Raw genomic sequence first — 21,648 nt, 5'->3', positions numbered from 1 at the left:
GTGGCAGGCAAGGTAGCTCTTGTTGTCTTGATGTGTATCTCCACTATCAGAAAATTCAGCCTGCCAGGGCTCAGGTCCCATGGTGTTTCTCTTTTTTCTATACCACTGCTTGCTATGTCTTACATCTCATGGGTGAAGGCACGCAGGTGGAGACAGTAGGAGGGAGTTTCCTTTAGCTGCGGGTGACAAGACTCATCCTAGAGTCTTGCTAGCTTTTATTTCTGGTTCCTAATATTTATCTGCTGTAAAATTGTGTCCGCATCACAAGGCCAGCCAACAATAACGTGGCATAGTAGATAATCGCATTAGGGCCATAATATGTTATTCGGAAGTGGATATTGGCCCTGCTGTGTAGATTCTATACCTGGATTGTTCAGTTTTCTTTCTTTAATCAGAGTTGGATTATTGCTTTCCTATCTTGCTGCATTCCAGGGCCTTATTTCATGTACCTTATGGTGATAACAGTCATTGAGGTTTTAGAGAAAGTGAAGTGGGCCACCTGGAGGTGGCACATCCGTGGTAGAAAGAGCACTCTTTCTGTAGGAGTTTGATGGTCACATCAGCCTGCCTACTCCTCAAACGTCTACATTCTTCTGCTTGTCGAAGGGGAGAGACAGCTATTGGCTTAGGTCCTAGTTCAACTATATCTGAGCTCCAAACATTTCATGTGCGTTTGTATCCAGTTGAAGTGCCCTGAATTAGATTTGCAGGTTTACTCTTTAGTGACATGTTTTTTGTTGATCAGCCTAATCAGGTGAAGAAAACTGCCACAGTATCTCTGGAGTAATGACTAGTATGAGGAAGCAGATAAAGAATTCGTACTAGTAATCTTTGGACAATGGATTCTCCCTTCCCCTGCCCACCCCTTAGGACCTGGCCTCCTTTAAGGAGGTGCTTGCTTCTCCATCTCAGCTTTGCGTTGAGAGCGGGACATCTGTCGAAGTAAATATTGACTTAATGAAGATCACTGATCCGCGGTCTGAAGATGATGGATCAGTGATCTGATGGTTACATTTCTGTTGCAGGTAAACTATAGCTGTTGTGACATTGTCCAGAGGGTAAACAGCGTTTAGTTCGCAAGCGGAACAACGCATGCCATAACAACGCGGTTGTTACAACCCAAGTCAGAACAAGCATTGGCATAGCCAATAGGTCTCGCCTTTGGGACCTTATAAGTGTTCAGCCATGCAACAGTTGCATAACTAAATACTTATAAGGTCCCAAAAGCGAGCCCTATTGGCTATGCAAAGCGGCCCTGCAGCCGCGAAAGTGAAAGTAATCACGGTAAAAGCGGCCCGCGCACATGCACTGTAGCTCTAGGCTGGCCTGGTAGCACTTTTTGGAACCCTCTCAATAAGTCTCGCCAGACCAGCGCATGCGCTGGGTCAGGCGAGACCTAAAAACGACTTGCGTTAAGGGGGAAGAAAGTGTTAGATAATGTCTAAAGAGCATGAACATTATTTTTTTCCTTCTTGGCATCCTTTTATCTTGCCTCCTTTCTTTCTTTCTTTCTTTCTTTTCTTTCCTTCTTTTTTTCTTTCTTTCCTTCTTTCTTTTCTTCCTTCCTTTCTTACCTTCTTTCTTTCTTGCCTTTTTTCTTCAAGCAAGAAGAAAGCAAAGAAGACAAAGGACATTTTAGCCCAAGGCCAGAACGCTTCTAGACTTGTTGATGTTGCTCATGCAACACACAGTCCTAGAATGTTGCTTCTTTTCTACTTTCCAAGTTTTCGTCTAAAACGATCATGAATTTGGAAATAAACATTTTGAGAATGTAGTATGTTTGCCTTGTGTCAGGTACGAAAGCCAATCATACTGACCCCAACTTCCTTCCCCTTTATTTTCTCTTGAAATCGTCATCTGAGCTGACTGTGCTCCAAATATGCGTGTGAGATTGTTGTGAAAGTGTTCGGGGAGGGGAGGGTGGTGGTTTTAGAGTTGGAAGTGAGTCATTCGTTTTGAGAAATTGCAACTTCCCAGTCTCCAGATTCCGCGTCAGATCTTCACTGTTGCTTGAGAGGAGCTTCGATGGTTACTGAGGTCTGCTGGTGACAGAGGCGACACACAATGTTCAACATGGCGCCCGCGTTCACCACCTGCCTCTTCTTCAGCTGTAAGTCTCCAGCTCACCTTCTTTACTTTCTGACGTCACACGCTTGCCGTTTTATCCCTGAGGCCAGGGCGGCAAGGGCAGTGCAAGGAGTGTCACACGGCAAGCCATGACGCGTAGGACCTGCTACTCCCGCTATCCTTAATTGAAGTGTATGGCTACTTTTGAAAAAAAAAATCATTTGCTTTCATTCTTATTCTTGTAATGACTGGCTCAAAAAAGCATTAAATGTTATAACTATTTTGATAACGTACGTTATTCTACAAGTTTGCTGTTTCGTTTCTAGGGGCAGTAAATAAAAGGTGTTATTAATATCCAATGTGATTGTACTCAATTTACAGCCCTCGGGCGGATAGTGGCGATATCGGTGCTCCAGTTTGCAGTATTACAGAGGGATTACAAATTAATCTCCTGTGGTACACTTTGGAGATGGGGCATAACATGCAGATTTCCGCATGTCATCCTGTGAGTGCAGGCCTTTTCCTGGGACAAACAGCTCTGGCTTTGACCCTTCTGGGTTTGACCCTGATGGTTTGTCCATAGAAACCAATGCATTATTCCTACTTGTCTCATAATATTCTGAATTGGGCAAAAATGCCTGTTTCAGCCCAAAACAGTGTTAGGAGCCAGCTCATTCATAATACAGCCCTGAGATGGTGAGTGGTGATGTACAAATCACAAGCCAGCGGCTAGTGTTTCACTCACTGAGTCAACTTGTGTATAACAATGTAAAGATGGCATGTTCAATTTGAGTGACAGACTCCATTCCTTTGAAAGGGTCTCAGTGATCGTGAGATGTGAGTACACGTTCTGTGCTTCCCTTAGAAAGGAGAAGTGAACCACTTCAAAGTATTTCACTAAAACTAAAGGGAAGATTTACACAAAAAATAGCGCAATGCAGCGCAGCTCCCGAGGTTTCAGCGCTGCGTTGACCAAGGGGGAGAGTCTAGAGAGCAACCAGATTCACCTCTACTGAGATGTGTTGTCACTGCTCCTAAGATCTGGCAGTCAAGCAGGCTGCCTAAGGCCAGGCACACACCTTTACGCCCTGTTACAACGATATGTATGCTGTATCTAGCATAGGTTTTGTACTCAGACTAACTGAAAAATGTTTAAACATAGGATGCGTGCTGTACATTGTAGACAAGTAAATTGAGCGTAATGCTTGGAGAAATTAAAACAGGTCCCCTGTTTTGCGCTTGCCTCAGGAAAGCATTACATTTTGACACTAAGCCAGGTCTAACAATGTTTGTGGATGTGGCTCAAAAACCATTGGTGGTGGCTTTGGAAAGCCCAAGTACCATCCATTAAACACCCCCTTAATGCAAAGTACTGTAAAGCAACGAAAAGCTCACTTTGCGCTACTTCAAGGGAAATGTTTCAGTGCAAGAAAAGTTTTGCGCTTGAAGGTAAATAATTTATGAAGACTTGGTTTGCGAAAGTACAATATCTTGATAAATCTGTTTCTAAATGAGGTACAGCATCATGTACATCATGTAAGTGTCTGCTAATGTAAAGATGCATTGTAGTGCATGTGTGTCCAGTCCTAGAGTATTTAATAATGCCTATTACAGTGCCAAAGAGACTGGGACACAGGCTGCCGCATTATGCTACTATCACCTTCCCATAGTGCTTATGCATTCAAAGGGCAACCTCAAAGCACTATGCATTCAAAGGGCAAACTCGAAGCACTGCTGAAATGCTGAGTCCAGCTGCTCATCTTCTTGACAGCAGACTGCTTACTTGCTCAAGGCTGCTAGGCGGGTGCATGCTTTGAGTGTCTTTTACATTTGTGATGGTCAGAGATGAGTTTGAGGTCAGTTTCAAGGACATTCTTTGGAAAGCCTTCTGGGTAAAGGATCTACCTCAGCATCAGTGATGTTTCCTGTCAGAGCTGCCAATGACCCCAATGTTAGTGCCGGATCTTAGCCGGAGCCTGTGGATGCTGTTGCCTTGCATGATCTTGGATAACAAGGTGTGTCTAAAGTTTTTTTTCTAATCACAAAGTTTGTGGAGTCTGCAGAGTTTTGTGGTTTTCCTTCTCTTTTGCCCATGCAGTCTTTTCTCTGCATACCAAGACAATTTACATGCTAAAAGATCCCAGTCAATCAAGCATGACCTGCAGAGTGCAGTGCATGCTGATTGGTTCTTAATGACTCCACACTTGTTCATGTCTGCAGACATTTTCTCAGCTTGTTTACATTTTTCAGAACTTTCCTATAGACAACGCCATCGTGAAGGAGAAACCACTAAGGAGTGACTCGGAGTGGCCCTTAATTCCAGATTTGAATAGAAATCGCTTAGTTCAGGCGCGGAAATTGTGATGCTGTTGCCTAGGCCACTCAGAATCATAGCCAAGCTGTTTTATATGAAGCATAAGTTTTGCAGAAGCACTTTTTAGTGTTAAACAAGGATCTATGAAACGGAAGTTGCCACAAAACCCAAATAATTCAGACTCACGCTCTGACGTGAAAAACAGCGCGAAGTTACAATGCTTTCCTAGACCTTCGTGAACACGGCTATAATGTGGTATTCCACCGACAGATTGCACCCTCTGCAAGGAAGTGAATTCACTGGGTGAAATGTTGGGTAAAGCCATGTGGGACTCTGCACAGTAAGCCTCATTTCTGCATGGGATTCTCCAGATACTCATAATGCCCATTACCATCCAGCAGAAAAAAAACACTCATCCGCAATATTGCAGGTTTCAAGAACTGGGACCAATCCGCGAAAGCCTGCCTTTATACTGATAATTTCCTAATTCATGAGCGTGTTCTATTGAGATTGAGTAATTATTTGAACTACTACACATACAATAGATTTTTAGCTATAATCCCACTCCAAAACCATTTTAGGAAATTTCCAATTAAATTACTGGTAATCTTCAACTTTTGAGGTCTTACTCTTCTTCCTCACAACTCATCCTCGATGGAGAAGATTACCCATCAGGCTTCCAAAGTGGTCTGAAATCCAGCCCCACCAACAAGAAAGGGTACTGCAAGAGGTGTTAGTCATCCCAGCATACCCCTTAGCACGCCCAAACTTGGACCAAACACTATTTCAACAAGCAATGGCAAAGCTCATAGGTTTCACTTTTGTGTCCTATTGCCTATGCCAATGCTTTCTGCTGATGCTGTACAGCATTGGCAAAAACAATGAACCGAAAAAGAAAAAAGGTGATGTGATGTAACAAAAGCATGAGCACATATTACTTGTCATGACACTACTGGCACTGTGTCATTCAGTAGGTGTATGCATGCATCAATGTGACAGGCGCCACCATGTTATCCCAGGAACCATGACTATAGAAGGTATGGCCGCCATGGACTCCATTACAAGTTGTCTACCAGGGGATACCACTCTGGGTAACTCTGAATGTTCTGTTGTTTCCAAATCTGAAATTAGCCAGACACGGAAACAATGGGATAGTTTAATTGAGTGTTGATCAGCGACCAAAAAAACTGGAGCGAGTCACAGCCCAGCCCCAGCCAGACTCCTCAGATACCAGTGGAGAACAGGCATGTTCATCCCAGAAGGCCAACAGCTTCTCCAGTCCCCAATCATGTACCCACTAAAGACACCCCACACTCCGACTCCACCACCCTCCCTACAGCAAATTATTATCTGTTTAGAGGAGGTGGTAAACATCAGTGCTAAACTCCCCAGAATCAGAGAATACTTGTGCAAAAGGACCTGGTAATTTTGGGTCCTAAAGATGAGGAGATACAATGCATCTACCCAGCAGAGATACTGGTGATCTCATTATGGAGACCCATGAGGTCTACAGTGCACGCAATCGGCCATTAAGGTCCATCCTATACCAGGGAAAACAAAAAGTTTAAAATGCTCACAGTCTATAAAGCAAGGGCCATCATAGTTCGTAGAATGGCCACAGTACTTCAACTTGGGTCACATTACACTAGGGCACACAAATTCACGTTTATCTCTAACAGTGTCACTAGCAACTCACTCTCCATTTTATCTCTATAACTCATCTCTCTCTCTCTCTTCTCTCTCTCTCTCTCTCTCTCTCTCTCTCTCTCATTCAATAGGCTAATTTTCTCAATTTCTTCTGCCTCCAATTTTCATCTCTCTTGCCAGAATTCCACTACTTACCTCTATCCCACTTCTTTCTCTATAGTACTGTTTCTGCCCCCTTTCTCATCTTACTTTTCTGCACTCCTCGAAGCTTTCTTTCCTCAGCCTTTCTTTTTTATACTATTCAATTTTTCATCATGCTCCAGCTGGTCTATCTCCTTTCTCTCTAACAAAATGTTTTCCCTTGTATATCTCCCTTCCCACCCTCTTGACCACCTTTATGTTCACACTAATATATTTTGATGTCCCACCTCAATTTCTGTTACAGAGTCCCAACTACTTCATTCTTTTCTTCTTTTGTTCCTTCTGTCTTTGTTTCTCTCTTGCTTTTATTAATTTTGCTTTCACCTTCACTGTCTTGTTCTCTCATGTTTCTCTCTTATTGTCATCCTCTTCTTGTTCCCTTCTTTTGCAATATACTTTCTTGATTTCATCTTGCTCTTTCTTTTCTTTCATGTTATTCTTTATTTTGCTATATTTTTTCAATCCCTTCTTCTTTCTCTTATTTTCCATCTCCCTTCCTTCAAATATAGTTCTTTCTCCATCTTTCTTTTCATCTCCTGGTCTTTTTTGCTTTCATTTTTCTTTTCTTTACTCTTTCTTTCATATAGTTTGTCTTAATTGTTTGATTTTTCTTTCAATATTTACCTTACCTTTCTTTCATCTCACCTTTTTGTTCTTATTTTTTCCTCTCTCTCATTCTTTCTTCTCACTCTTTATTTTTCTGCCTTCTCTCTCTGCTGTTCTTTATTTCTTCTCTATAGTTTATTCATTCTTCCTTCTGTCTTTCTTCAGACATGCATTCATTACTTTCTTTCATTTTTTTCGTACAATACATATTTCTTCTCCTTCTATTATTCTTCTCTATCCCTCATTAGTTCTTTATTTTCTTATATGATTTCTTCTTTCTTTCTTCTTTTGTTGCACATTCCTTCCTTTCTAGGTTTTGGCTGTAGACAGCTTTAGCTGTCTGTTGGCCAGTCCTACTATTTCCAATATCCAAAGAGTGAACTTTGGGTCAGCCCCTTGCTCATGATTGGATGGCTTTGCAGTGTATCTCAGCTATCCCCTCTCGATTCAATGACTTTGGGGCTCATTATGTCCGCACACCATCATAGCAGTGCTGGGACCGTCCGCCTGACGTGCGGCGGTCCCACCAGCCCAATTAGGATGCACCCGCCATTATGGTGGGCGCATCCTGGCCTTTTAACATTGCGGACGGTGCTGCTGGCTGCAGCACCATTCGCAATGTTAAAATGTTACAATGTGCATTTCCATGCTTGGTGCCTGCATCCTTGTGCATGGAATTGTAGGGGGGTACAGTGCACAACTGGCTCCCCCACCACAGAGGGGGCCTGTAACGGGCTCCCCGAAGCCAGCCAAAGGCTGACGCCAGCATTGTGATCGGGTGGGCTGTGCCTGCTAGGCACTGCCACCATATCCCGGTCTGAACCGCTCCACCAGGCAATCGCAACGATTGCCTGTGGCGGAAGTGTGGCGGACGCTCTTTGTGCCCACCACACTTGTGGAATGATTCCCCCCGCCATCCTAATGTGGCGGGGGAAAATGGTAGCCAGATGGCGGAGGGACCGCCAACGACGGCCCGGCGGTGGTGGTCCCTCCGCCATCGTAATGAGCCCCCTTATTCCCTACTCATTTGTTAGTGCAACCTAGAATTATTCCAATCTCACAGCATTTTTCTTGGTTGATTTGTATCCTTCTTGCTCACCTTGCTTGTATTCAGGCAATTACTCTTTCTTTTACTTTAATATGGGAATACATGTGTTTTCTTGCTCTCTCTGCAAGTGCTGCTTCCTCCTTTATTTGCCCCGCTTCCTCACTCTTCGTGTTGTTTTCCCACTGCTTACCTTTTACATTTCCCCCACTAACCCTCCAATCCAGCTCCTTTTAAAAAAAATATCTCACACCCTGTTGCTCTTCTCTTTTGTTGCCACAGCCTCTACTCCCACTTCATATTTTTAGGTCTTGCCTAGGCAGCACATGCGCTGTCTCTTCAAGACATACTATATCTAGAGTGGTTCACTGATAGAACATTGATAACATAAATATCGATGTTAAAAATATAGGGGCCGATTTTGATCCGGGTCGGAAGGGCACCGAACCTGATCCGACCGGAAAAACAACGAGCTGTACGCGTGTTTTCCGGCCGACTCGTACAGCTGTACGAGCGAGCAAGTACGATGCGAGCTACATGAAGTTCACCGACCGAGTCGTTTCCGGGTCCGAACCGCTCCGTACGTCTCGGTCGTAAGCTAACCGTGGCGTGCAATGGATGCGATTCACGACCGAGCCAGTACGATGCACGCGTCGGACAGCCTGTGCGAGCCGGATTGACCAGCTCGCAAATCGTCCTGGTGGTTGCCTTTGGGGGTCCGTGTCGGACCCCCTGTCACCCGCAGCCCTACGACTCAGACACAGGGGGAGACCCATGGGTCTCTCCAACACAGGCATGTACTGTGCGGATGGCACCGACACGTACCCACTGTAGGGGGCGCATTTGTCCGCGACGTGCCCATTCAGTCAATGGGAGCCCATGTACACGTCGTACGACTGGCTCCTATTAACTTTTATGGGAGTCCGACCGAACTGAGACCGGCAGCATACAGTCGCATCGTACTCGCTCGGCCGGACTGCAGGACTCCGGCTCGGTCGGAAAACACTCCGGATCTGGCTCGGTCGGAGTGCTTTCCGACCCGGATTGGAATCGGCCCCATAGAATAAAAAATATAGACTACATAAATATCAAATTAAAAATATTGATGTTGAAAATATAGATGTAAAAACTATCGATTTAAATACATATATAAAATAAGATAATACATAATAAATACATTAAATATTAATATTAATTTTAACAAAATAAACTACATTTCATACACATTAAAAAAAATATGACATAAACCTAATTTAAAAAAGATAAGTTTGAGGTGTTTTCCGGCATGGACGAGTGCGACTGAAGTTTACAGTACATGCCGGGTTCTTCGGGCTGTCCAGGTGCAGCTAGTTTAGAGGGAAATAGCCCAGAGGTTCCTGGAGCGTCATGGGTTCTGTTAGTGTAAATAAGGTTGCACTGCCATATCCCAGTTTCGACTCCCTTAGTGCCCTTACTCTCACCCACGATCCGCCATTAGGGTCCTGAGTAGATGGTTGTCAACTTTAAAACTCACCAATTCCACTCGCAGTTACCATCGACCCTATTTCTAGTGGGTTGGTAGGTATTGAGGGGGTCAGTTCGGTTGGGCATATTGGTGAAACGGAGGTCATCCATCTGATCTCATGGAATGTGGCCGGATTAAAAAAAAAGATAGAGCTCCCAGAATGGAACAACTTTATTGAAAAGTTTGATGTTTGTTTGTTCCAAGAAACATGGTGCATGTCCCCTGTACATAAATCTGGCTATGCAACTTTTTGGCAGCCCGCTTATAGTTGCGGGAAGGGCAGACCTGCAGGTGGTTTACACGTTTGGATAAAAATAGAACTAAATTGGGTGGTTTCTACACACGAATCTGCCTCCAGAGACATCCAACATCTTTCATTTGCAGGCTGTAAGAAGGACAGTAGGATTGACCTATTTAACATCTATTCTAGAGGGTCCCCGGGAGATAATATTCCGTCCACCTTTACTCTTTTAGAACAGGCTTTGGCCAATTGCCCCCCTACTTCTAAACTTTTTGTGGGTGGGGATTTTAATTGTACTTTTGAACCTCTTAGTGGTGATGATCCCCTGGGCACGGAAGATGAGGACTCTAGATGGTCTATCCCTCCCTTATCATTAGCCCCGATTAAAAAATGGTCTTCCAAGGCAATCCAGATAAATGCCCTTACGGTGGAATATAAATTAAGAGCTTTAAATGGCAGGTCACCTTCTGACCGAGACGGTGCTATGACTTTTATAGACTAAGCGGACCTTCCAGAATTGATTATATTCTACTGGATGTTACACTCTGGCGAGATTTAATAGACATGGAGGTGGTTCCCTCACAGGATAGTGATCACAACCCTCTATGTATGAAGATACGGTGGTCCAATTGTAATGGTGGTTCGAGAAGTGCCCCATTGAGGTTAACCAAAGAAGTGATCCCTTATAATGGTAACCGCAGGTTGAAATGGGATAAGGTTCACCTACAGACTGTGAACCTGGCAAGGATCAGGGTGCACATTGAAGAGATGACGTTGGAGTTGGCGGGTCTCGATTCAGTTTTAGAGAGTACCCAGGTGACATCCCTTGCCATGGTCTACAAAAATGCCATTGAGGAAGTAGGTAAATACTTCCTATCTCAGGGTAAATGTGGCAGACTGAACAATATATTGCCCAAATCTAGTAATCCTTGGTACTCCGCTCAGTGCAAGGCAATAAGGAAGGAGTTAACTGTTGCCTTGCAAAATAAAAACCAACCTCTAGTCAGATCAGTGAGGAAGGAGTATGCGAAGGAAATGGCCCGGGCTAAAAGAGATTGGGAGGAACAGCATTGGCAGGACCTCAAATGTGCATCTAGCAGAAGGAATGCTTTTCTGTTCTGGAAATTGATTAACAATGCAAGGCAGCGTACCAAGCCAGTTTTAGTTAATCACATAACTAGTCTTCAATGGCATTCCCATTTCTCCGCCTTGTATGGCGTACAGGACACGACCTGCCCCTCTCCTCCTGAGATAGTTAGCATGGCCTCCCCTATACCATTGCTCGAATACGCATTTTTGGCTTCTGAGGTAATGGTGGCTATTAGACACCTTACCCCGAGGAAGGCTGCTGGCCCTGATGGCAATCCGGGGGACCTCCTTTTGGAGGAACCCGCGGCCTGGGGCAAACTTATTGCCCTGATAATGAATATGATCTCTAGGGGACATCCAGTCCCTGATTCATGGAAGGGTGCTGAGGTTATAACTGTGTTTAAAAAGGGTGCTAGAGACGACCCTGCCAATTACAGACGATCAGTTTGATCGATGTAATCTAGAAAGTGGTTGGCAGGGTCATCATCATGCGGGTGGGTGCCTGGATGGAAGAGGAGCATGTTCTGTCTCACTTTCAAGCCGGCTTTCGCCAAAGGGTGGGCACGATGGACCAGGTCTTCTGCTTTTTTGCGATCTATTGGAAGTCTGTGACCATCAATAAGGGTAGTCTCTACCTGGCTTTCATAGACCTCAGGATGGCGTTTGACCTGGTTCCTCGAACAAGGCTATGGGATGTTTTGAGGAAGATGGGCTTCCCTGGTCCACTTCTGGACTTTATTGTTAAGCTCCATGAGGGGAATTATGCGAGGATCAGATGGGGCTCTCAGGGACAACTGACTGAGAGGGTGCCCGTGAGGAGGGGAGTTCGCCAGGGATGTGTCATGGCACCTACCCTATTCTCTCTTTTTGTGAACGGGGTGGTGGACCATCTAAGAGAGGTATCGGCTGACGCCCCATCCCTGGCAGGGGAAAAAACACCTACCCTACTCTTTGCAGATGACACCATTCTGATCTCCAAATCCCCAGCAGGCCTCCAAAAGCTCTTGCATTGCTTTAGTGCGTTTTGTATTGACAGAGGGCTTACCATCAATACCTCCAAAACTAAGCTTATGACCCTTGCACCCTCTAAGAGATTTAGGAATAATCTCTCGCTTAACGGCGAGTCTCTGGAGTTGGTAGACTCCTTTGACTATCTGGGTGTCAGGATAAATAGCCGGATGAGCTGGAAAGACCATCTGGCCAAAATGTCGCTAAATTTTAAAAGAGTTTCTGGGTTGGTCCTGAGAAAACATCGGGAGTCATTGAGTAAACCCGTGGCTCCAACGCTTGCAATATACGAGGGTCAAGTCCTACCCTCTGCCCTTTATGGAACTGAACTTTGGGGGTTTGAAAGCATACTGGAATTAATTACTTTAGAAAATAAGTTTCTGCGAGATCTGGTGGCTCTTCCTGTTTCTACTCCGCTAATCCCCCTTCGTCTTGACATGGGCAGGCGCCCCCTAAACGACTTAGTGCGCCTCCGTCCCTTGCTCTTTTGGGTGCGATTGAGAAGGACCGGGGAGCTTAACAAATATGCTGCCGCCCTAGATGAGCTTATTTTGATTGATAAAGGCAATAAGATTAAGTGGCTGAGTAACTTGAAGCAGTTGGTTGTGCAACTGGGCTTGAGCGATTCCTGGAAGAGCCAATCTCCTCCACCCAAGCAAGTCATTAAGAAGTTGTACTGGGATTGGATCCAGATGGAGGCCATTTGTAGAGGTGTAGGGGGTTTCTCTTACTGAGCGATTCCTGGAGTTTAAATGGTCCAGGAAATTTGAACCGCTTTTTGATTTTATTGAGAAACCCTTAGACAGATCACTCTATCTTAAAGTCAGGTTTGGGATCCCTCCAGTGAATGATTTTACGGCCGGGTGGAATATCCAGAGTGGTACATCGAAGGCTTGCCCGGGCTGTGCAGCCCCTAAAGAGTCCCTGGCACACTTTTTCTTTGCTTGCCCCGCCTACAGGGTTGCCAGGAGGATATGGTTAAAACCCCTCTGTCAGGGGCTGGGCTTAAGATGTCACATAATGGCCCTGCGGGTCCTCTGTACTGATACGTCCTCAATAGCTATGGTATGTGGTGTAGCAAAATTCCTGGGTAGTGCCTGGATGACACGTATGAGGAGAATTAAGTCGTCCAGCATTTAATCTAATGGTTATGGGGCCTCCGATAGGCATCACCAGCGCCACTGCTAGTTGTTTTATGAATTTTTTATTGTTAGCTATTGTGCATATTTTATGAGTATATACTCCAAGGCTGGTGATTTTTTGTTTTTCTTATTGTACTGTATTGTATACTTTTATGATGAAATTTTTATCGAATAAAGTATTTCTACTACTACAAAAAAATTTAAAAAAAACACACAAACATAATAATTTATACATATATATATTTATTTACTATAAAATAATTACTAAACTATTACCTTTAGTTTATTTTAAAAGTTTAAAATGATATAAAAATTAAATATATATATGTATATATATATATATATATATATATATATATATATATATATATATATATATATATATATATCAATAATTTAAAATATAAAAAAATGCTATAATAAATTAAAACATTAGGAAGCCCATTTGTATGTCGGGCAGATCGCCACCGCCTGCATGGCGGTGGCGATCCGCCTGACATTTCCTCCCGCCCGCATGCCAATTCACCCCCGCCATATTACTATGGGGGGGGGGCCCCAGCGGATGGAAAGACCGTCCGCCGGTTTTCCGCTGGTAGGCAATCCACCCGATTGCCTACCGGGCGGAAAAGCAGTTAATATGGTGGCGGTGTCTGGTAGACACCGCCATCCATATTATAATGCAAGCGGGCATTGCCACCTCAGAAAGGCAGGCGGTCTTCCACTTTGGGGGCCCGTAGCGGGCCCCCAGGGATTCTGGGGGGTGGAGGGTGCACATGGGGGGTACCTATGGTACCCCCCTGCATTTCAATGTACAACATGGCAGGCACTGCGTGGTGCCTGTCACGTTGTGCATTGAAAGGCACAGCTTGCTTTTGTGACATTGCGGCGGGCGGTGCGAAAAGCACCGCCCGCCGCAATGTCATGAACGCGTGATGCGCCCGCCACACTGTGTGGCGGGCGCATCCTAATTGTAGATGCGGGACCGCTACATGCATTGCGGGTGGTCCCATTTCCCGGGGGTATGGCGGGCGGACTTAGTCCGCCCGCCATTCTAATGACCCCCTAGATCAGAGGTCTTCAAACTTTTGTAGGTTGAGCCCCCCTAGTTGAATTTTTTTAGATGTTGGGCCCCCCCCACCACCTGACAGAAATTTCTGGAATCTGGTACACTACATAATCGACTGCCACGCGCATATCATGGGCCATATCCAGTAAATAATGTTCAACACAATAAGAGTGTCTAGTAAACTTCAGGTTTGTGAATGGGTGTGGAGGAATGACAGAGGCTTATTAAACAGCTCAAAACACAATTTTCCAAGATAAAAGGTGTGCAAATTATTTTTACTAGGATGCTTTGTTTTATACAGGACATAGATTAATAATAACACCACCAACATAAATGTGACTGGTGTGCCGGTTTTTATCCACACAGACTGTCAATCTCAGCATGGATTTTTGCTACTGCCACCCACAGGTTGTGCTCCATATCCAGTCTTGAACGGTACTTAGTCTTTAATACCACAAGTGCTGAGAACCCAATCTCACATAAATAGGACGAGCTGAAAGGGAAGAGAGTTTTGATAGCAGTTTCTCTCAAAGCTGAATACTCTGCAGATATTTTCAGCCAAAACAGTGACTGTGTTATCAGATTTTTCGAGCACTCCCTAGCTCAGAGTTGGTACACGAGAAACAATTCTTCTCTAGAAGCCATTTACAAATGTTTTAGACAGCATTATAGTGGGATAATTGCCCACCAACCAGTTATAGATCTGAAGAGAAAGGTGAAAGTCCACAGAGAGGGCGCTGAAAGAACACCTAATTGAGAATTCCTTAGTGGTACGATAAGTTGCTTACCTGAAGCAGTGGGGGTTTAGGACACGTCGGGCTTATGTTTAAAAAAATAGAACTGATAATAAATTAATGATGTTGCCTATTTCACTTCAGAGCAATATCGTCTGAAAGACTTTGTGGTGGCAGGGACATGTTAAGGAGTTTGGGTGCCCTGGGCCAGTACTATTTTGGGGGCCCCTGTTCAGAACAGCTTTGAGATTGAATGATTCACTTTCAGCTCTGCCATACCCTCTTTAGCCAGGCTACTAACGGTGCACAGGCAATATGGTCGAAATTCTAAAAGTGTTTACATCTAATATTCAGAGATAGTGATGTGTGTTTTCACTGTTGTAACAAAGCAGCAGCCCATTAATTTTACAACAAATAATATCTGGGATATCCTCCTATTTCTCATATGTGAGGACCTGTTTTGATCTAAAATAAACTTTTTTAAGGTTGTTGCATGAAGCAAAAATATTTCTCTGCAAATAGTAATAGACTCTCTCACATCAATCACATTAAAAAGAAATGAAATAAAACAGTATTTACAAGAATCTGTTTAGGAATTATTCCAGGCCATCAGGGCAAACACAGAGCTGCCTCTATCAAGGAAGCACCTGAAAGGCTGGATTGCAGTGCATGTAAATTTGTCCTTTTGTAATTTAGGATGAAAACCTTGATGGGGCACGACATGCCCATACTTGTGTACAGGGGCGCAACTAGACCCGAACTTCGGGGGGGGGGGGGCTAACACTCCCATCCAGGACTGGCCCTAGCACTGGTCACACAAAGTGCAACAGTCTGTTTTGGCGCCCCCTCCCTCATTTCCTCCTTCTCTATGAATTTCCTCACTACCGCTCACCAACAATGCACCCCATTTCGCTATAGCACCTTTCTGGCAAACATTTCATTTTTTTATAGTGCTACTCATAGTTTACCCACACTCAGTTCTTTGATCTGGATGGTACACGTTCTTTGTAGCAGGCACATTACACCTCTGCGCTGTGTGGGTGGCATGATTACCCATGTGAGTGCAGGGTGAGCCATGCAACAGTGTGAGAGTAGGGTAAGAGGAGCGAGTGCAGGGTGAGTGAGGTGACCATATGAATTTGGGTGTGGATGTAAGTGCAGAGTGGGACAAATGAATGTATGGTTAGTGGTGGTCTTATTTGAGTGAGTTTGCACATTGAGCAGTAAGGGGGACATGTGAGTGAAGTGTTGCATGAGTGCAGGGTGAGTAGTGTGCTTGTGTGACTGCAGGGTGAGGTACAGTGTGAACAGCACAAGTGCATTGTGAGTGCAGAGTGATTACTGAGTTCAGGGTGAGGAGTGATCAGTGTGAGTGCGTTGTGATCGCTGTGAGTGCAGGGTGAGCATGAAAGTGAGTACCGAGTTGTCTGAATGCATGGTGCATTCCCAGACACTTGAAGTAACTCAGTAGGTTATTGACGGCAGCATAGGGTTTCAGATATGTTAAACTATTGCCATTATGGCATTACCAGGGATCAGGGTGGAGGAAATAAATGTGCTGATCTTGCAACAAACTTTCAGTTTTATGATTAGGGTTGCCAGCTCATTATTTTGATGTCCCATGCAGTACAAAAAATAAACAGTCACCTAAAGCTGTATTGTCAGCACTTGTCTGTGCATACTTTGAACAGCAAATATAAATAGTAGCACATTTAATTGTGTTCTATAGCTGCCTGAATTGTCCATGGCTGATAATAAAATGGAACAAAGACAGAAAAGTCACATTTCAAATGTATATAAACTTATTTATTTATAAGCATATTTAGTTTCAAGACCAGCACATTTGCAGGCTGTTTAAAATACTAATGGCTGGCTGGCATTTTTCTGTTGGTAACTTGAAGCCCTGTGGGCGTTGTGGCGCCTGCCTGTGTAAATTTAAAATAAACTTTGTCTCCTTTCTGCTGAGAGCTAACCCCCCCAAGAGGGGGTTAAACTTGTAGAGCTGAAATGCTTCAGCTGCAGTGGGAGGCAGGATGTCTCCTCTCCTAAAACTGAAAGAAAGGAACAGACAGTCATTCAGCTGCTGTGGGAGGCAAGAAGTCTCCTCTGATATGAAATGAAATGCTAAGGATTTGCTTTCGGTTTTAGCAGAGGGTTTTAGCAGAGGAGACACTGCCTCCCACTGCAGCCCAAGTATTTTAGCACTACTAATTAACCCCCTCCTGGGATGGTTAACTGTCAGCTCTTTACAGGACAAAAGTGCAAGTTGTGGCTCATCTATTTCCCCTCCTTCCCCCTCCAACCCTCTGTTACTGAAATGGGTGAAGACTTGAGAGGCCTCGAGAAAGTAAAGGTCCAACAAAGGTAAAATCTTAGCTGGAGTGCGCGCCCCCCCTGAGATGGTGTCGCGCCCCCTGGGGGGGGCACGCCCCATAGATTGAAGAACTCTGCCCTAGATTATTAAAAAATATTTAAACTTATTTTTCCCAATACAATCAGTCGAACAGTAGGGAAAGTGTTGCATAGCAGAGGGGTAAAAATGACTATTCCCACTCCAAAGAATGCAACAGTAGGAAAAGTGTTGGATAGTGGAGGAGTGCAAATTACTATTCCCACTCCAAAGTGTGCAACAGTAGGGAAAGTGTTGGATAGCGGAGGGTTAAAAATTATTATTCCCACTCCAAAGAGTGTAACAGTAGAGAAAGAGTTGGATAGCGGAGGGGTAAAAATTACTATACCCACTCCAGTGAGTGGAACAGTAGGATAAGTGTTGGATAGCGGCGGGGTAAAAATTACTATTCCCACTCCAGTCAGTGCAAAAGTAGGGAAAGTGTTGGATAGCGAAGGAGTAAAAATTAATATTCCATCTCCAGTTAGTGCAACAATAGGGAAAGTGTCCGATTGCAAAGGGGTAACATTTACTATTCCCACTCCAGTAAGAGCAACAGTAGAGAAAGTGTTGGAAAGTGAAGGGGCAAAAATTACTATTCCCACTCCAAAGAGTGCAACAGTAGGGAAAGTGTTGGATAGCAGAGGGGTAAAAATTACTATATCCACTCAACTGAATGCAACAGTAGGTTAAGTGTTGGATAGCGGAGGGGTAATAAATGTAATTCCCACTCCAGTGAATGCAATAGTAGGGAAAGTGTTGGATAGCGGAGGGGTAAAAATTACTATCCCAACTCCAGTAAGAGCAACAGTAGGTAAAGTGTTGGATAGCGGAGGGGTAAAAATTACTATTCCCATTCTAGTGGGTGCAACAGTTGGGAAAGTGCTGGATAGCGTAGAGGTAAAAATTACTATTCATTCTCAAACAGTTAAAAAAACAAAGAAAACATGACAAATAATAAGAAATCATAAACATAAATAGAAAATATTTAAAAAAGAAAATCAAATATATTAAATATATAAAAAGAAAACATTGCAATATTAATTACATATAAAAAAAACACAAATAATATATAATATAAAATAATAAATACATTTATTTAAAAAATCTTTTAAACTTGAAAATATTTACAAACAAAACAAATTCATTAATACAATATGTTTTTATTGTATTTCATACCCTATAACAGCATACCAATAACAAGACACTTCAACATTTTTAATACATTTTCCCCCATAATTAACATAATTAATAATCAATTTAAAAACGAATATTAATTAAAAAAAAAATATTAATTGACTACACACCTGAACACTACATTATCCACAACACACACCTACGATAATAAAACACAATTAAAATATATTTTTAAATTAAAAACTATTAATATTAACAACTAATAATAAAGTAATTAGAATGTATTTAATACCCACCCGTTTACCCCTTTAAAAGTAAACACAACAGACAAAAAAATAAACAATTACCCAAAATAAATATCAAATAAATAACATTAATTAACAACTATATCTTAATTAATTAAATACAAATCACTTCTCATCCTTTACTCCTATAAACCCCAAAACACACACCTAAAATTAATTACACATTTACCATAATGAATTATGAATTAATTAATTAAAATTAATTAACATCCAATTATTAATTCATCAATTAAAATAAATTAATTCCCACCCTTAACACCTATAAACACCACAAAACTCACCTAAAATTAATTGCACAATTACCTTAATTAATGACCAATTAATTAATTACAATTAATTAACAACTAATTATTAATTCATTAATTAATAATAAATTACTTCCCACCCTTTATACCTATACACACCACAACACACACCTAAAATTAAACACACCATTACCATAATTAATTGAAATTAATTAACAACCAATTATTAAATAATTTTTAATAAATTACTTTACACATTTAATACTATAGCATCTCAATTACACAAATATTAATAAATAAGAAAGAATGAATAAATGTAATATAATTAAATTACTTCACACCCTCTTTCCCTCTAAACCCACATCCTTCTACAGAACTAAAAACTCAAAATTCAAATAAAAAAAAATAATAACTCCTAAAAATGTAACACATATATTAAAAATACAAATGATTCTTATACAAAAAACATACAACACATTCATATAAAATATATACTAAAATATATAACATTAATAAACAAACAATATTTTTAACAACTATATTTTTGCAAACGATATTAAACACATATATTTTTAAAATCAATAATACTTACCTTAAATTGATATTCTTGACCATGATATTCTTGCTGTCAGTATTTCTGAGCCAAGATATTTACAACTCGATATTTGTGCAACTCGATATTTTTTATTTGATATTCTGTCTCTGCACCATCTAGAATATGGGCTTTACGCACCACCAATCTTTCTAATTGGCTCTTTCTACACTTCTTTGGTTAATATCCTCAATAGTCCCTCCTTTTCTGATTTTTCAACCTACCATGAGGACTGCCCCTGTTACATGTGCTCTTGCTTATCATGTTATTTATTAATTACTGAGCACTCTTTTTTTCTTTTCACTTCTTTAGGCTGAGGAACTACCTCCTGCCCACGCTTGCTCCCTCTCCTCGGGCTGTAGCTGCCTTTCTCCTCCTCCCTCCTTATTCTGAAAAGCTGCTCTTCTCATATGTGAAGGCTTGCTCCCTCTCCTCAGCTGCGTCTGCCTCCTCCCTCCTGCTTGGCGGTCTCTTTTCTTCCCCTGCAGACCACATGACGTTGCTGTTCCCCTCCCCTTGTTATTTTAGCCTTTTTGCAATTTTTGATGTCAGCTTCTTTTGGTAAGATATTTGTTTTGTTTTAGGCTTCCCTTTAAGGGATATTGGACTTGTTGAAGTCTTAAAAAGGTGAAAGACAATCAGATGTTTAAAAACCCTTTGATGGAAGGCAAGTCTGACTGGGGATTATGTGGGGTTTGCAGCATCTTTTGACAACATGAATCAACGGTAAAGCTGTGTCTTTATTAATTTACGTGCGTGCGGCGAATGGCATAGTTTTAAAGTTGTAATGTAGCCAAACTTGTTTTCTGCCATAGTTGCAGTGTGTGTCCAGAAACCGTGACTATTTGAATTGAAATATTTTTTCACTATCTTTCTCTTAAATACCTGCAAATATTCACATGACCTCGGGGAATTTGCAGTATCAAAGCAGCAAAGCACAACAATTCAGACTGAATGGCACCTTGTAACACAAGCAGGAAACATCACTTGAAGTAACGTTTGTGTGTACTTGGTGCTACCTTACCCACCCCCAACCCTCCTGCGCTGTTTTTTGTTTTCAGGTGCAGTCTGTGCCTAACACCCTCACTGACCGTGAATAAAAGCACAGTCTGCCCCCGCAGCTCACGCTCACTTCACAGAGCTCTTGCGGGCCATACTGTTCCTACAAAGACAATCCGACGGCAAACAATGCTTGTCTTCTGTTGTGTTGCTGGCGGGCTCGGGAGCTGCCAGCTGAAGGTCTGGAATGGCTGAGAAAGGTATGGCTTTATCCCATCGCTCACAGGGGTTTGATATTACTGCCCCATGCATTGGAGTGCTCAAGGTTTTGATTTTTGGAATCCGGTGAGTCAAGTCACAGATTGAACAGGACAGCAAACCTGTGATGTATATGTGGAAGACTGGCGAGTAAACACCTGTTTATAAGTCATTTCATGCCATATTACATCTTTGCGCACACTACCTGTACTATGCCGCGTTTCAGTTTCTAATGTATCCTTCAATTTTCAGGGATGCCGGTGCTGGTGCGGAACCCAGTTTGGCATGTTCAGTGGGACGGCACACACCAACCAGTCGTGTGCTTCCCATGACCAAGCCTTGAGGCATGTTTTGTTTATGGAGGCAAGGGTGGGGGGTTTCATTCTGCAAGCTGGCATGTAGCAGTTGGCGGGGCAGTGCACCTTGGGCCCGATTCACAGAACTAACTTAAGTCAAAATCCTAAACTTACTACCCTTTTGGTATTCACAGAAGGCACTTTCTCATTTTGGTATTCACAGAAGGCACTTACTCATTTCGGTATTCACAGAAGTTAGGAGTCCTAACTTTAGGACTCCTAAATGCCTTCTGTGAATACCGAAAGTCTTAAAATTAGGATTTTTCTCAGTTTAGTAGTAGTATAGTTAGGACTCCTAACTTTAGGACTCCTAAATGCCGTCTGTGAATACTGAAAGTCTTAAAATAAGGATTTTTCTCAATTTAGTAGTAGTAAAGTTAGGACTCCTAACTTTAGGACTCCTAAATGCCTTCTGTGAATACCGAAAACCTTAAAATTAGGATTTTTCTCAGTTTAGTAGTAGTATAGTTAGGACTCCTAACTTTAGGACTCCTAAATGCCTTCTGTGAATACCGAAAGTCTTAAAAATAGGATTTTTCTCAATTTAGTAGTAGTAAAGTTAGGACTCCTAACTTTAGGACTCCTAAATGCCTTCTGTGAATACCGAAAGCCTTAAAAGTAGGATTTTTCTCAGTTTAGTAGTAGTAAAGTTAGGAGTCCTAACTTTAGGACTCCTAAACTGAGAAAAATCCTAATTTTAAGA

At 42.5% G+C, this 21,648-nt stretch overlaps 1 protein-coding gene across 3 annotated transcripts in view; it reads left to right on the top strand.

Annotated features, from left to right (window-relative positions):
- The first annotated feature begins 1,993 nt into the window (after positions 1 to 1,993).
- The window catches only part of LOC146809526 (leukocyte immunoglobulin-like receptor subfamily A member 2), a 567,796-nt gene continuing 548,141 nt past the window's right edge, over positions 1,994 to 21,648 (top strand). For all 3 annotated transcript variants that reach the window (XM_085616353.1, XM_085616354.1, XM_085616352.1), the window contains exon 1: positions 1,994 to 2,110. In XM_085616353.1, the coding sequence (XP_085472479.1) occupies positions 2,065 to 2,110 (46 nt within the window). In that variant the 5' untranslated portion in view covers positions 1,994 to 2,064. The remainder of the gene's footprint in view (positions 2,111 to 21,648) is intronic.

Source organism: Triturus cristatus, chromosome 7 (genome assembly GCF_964204655.1).
Source record: "Triturus cristatus chromosome 7, aTriCri1.1, whole genome shotgun sequence".
Classification (NCBI taxonomy): Eukaryota; Metazoa; Chordata; class Amphibia; order Caudata; family Salamandridae; genus Triturus; species Triturus cristatus.
Note: the sequence above shows the minus strand (reverse complement) of the source record. Positions and strands in the feature narration are given on the sequence as shown.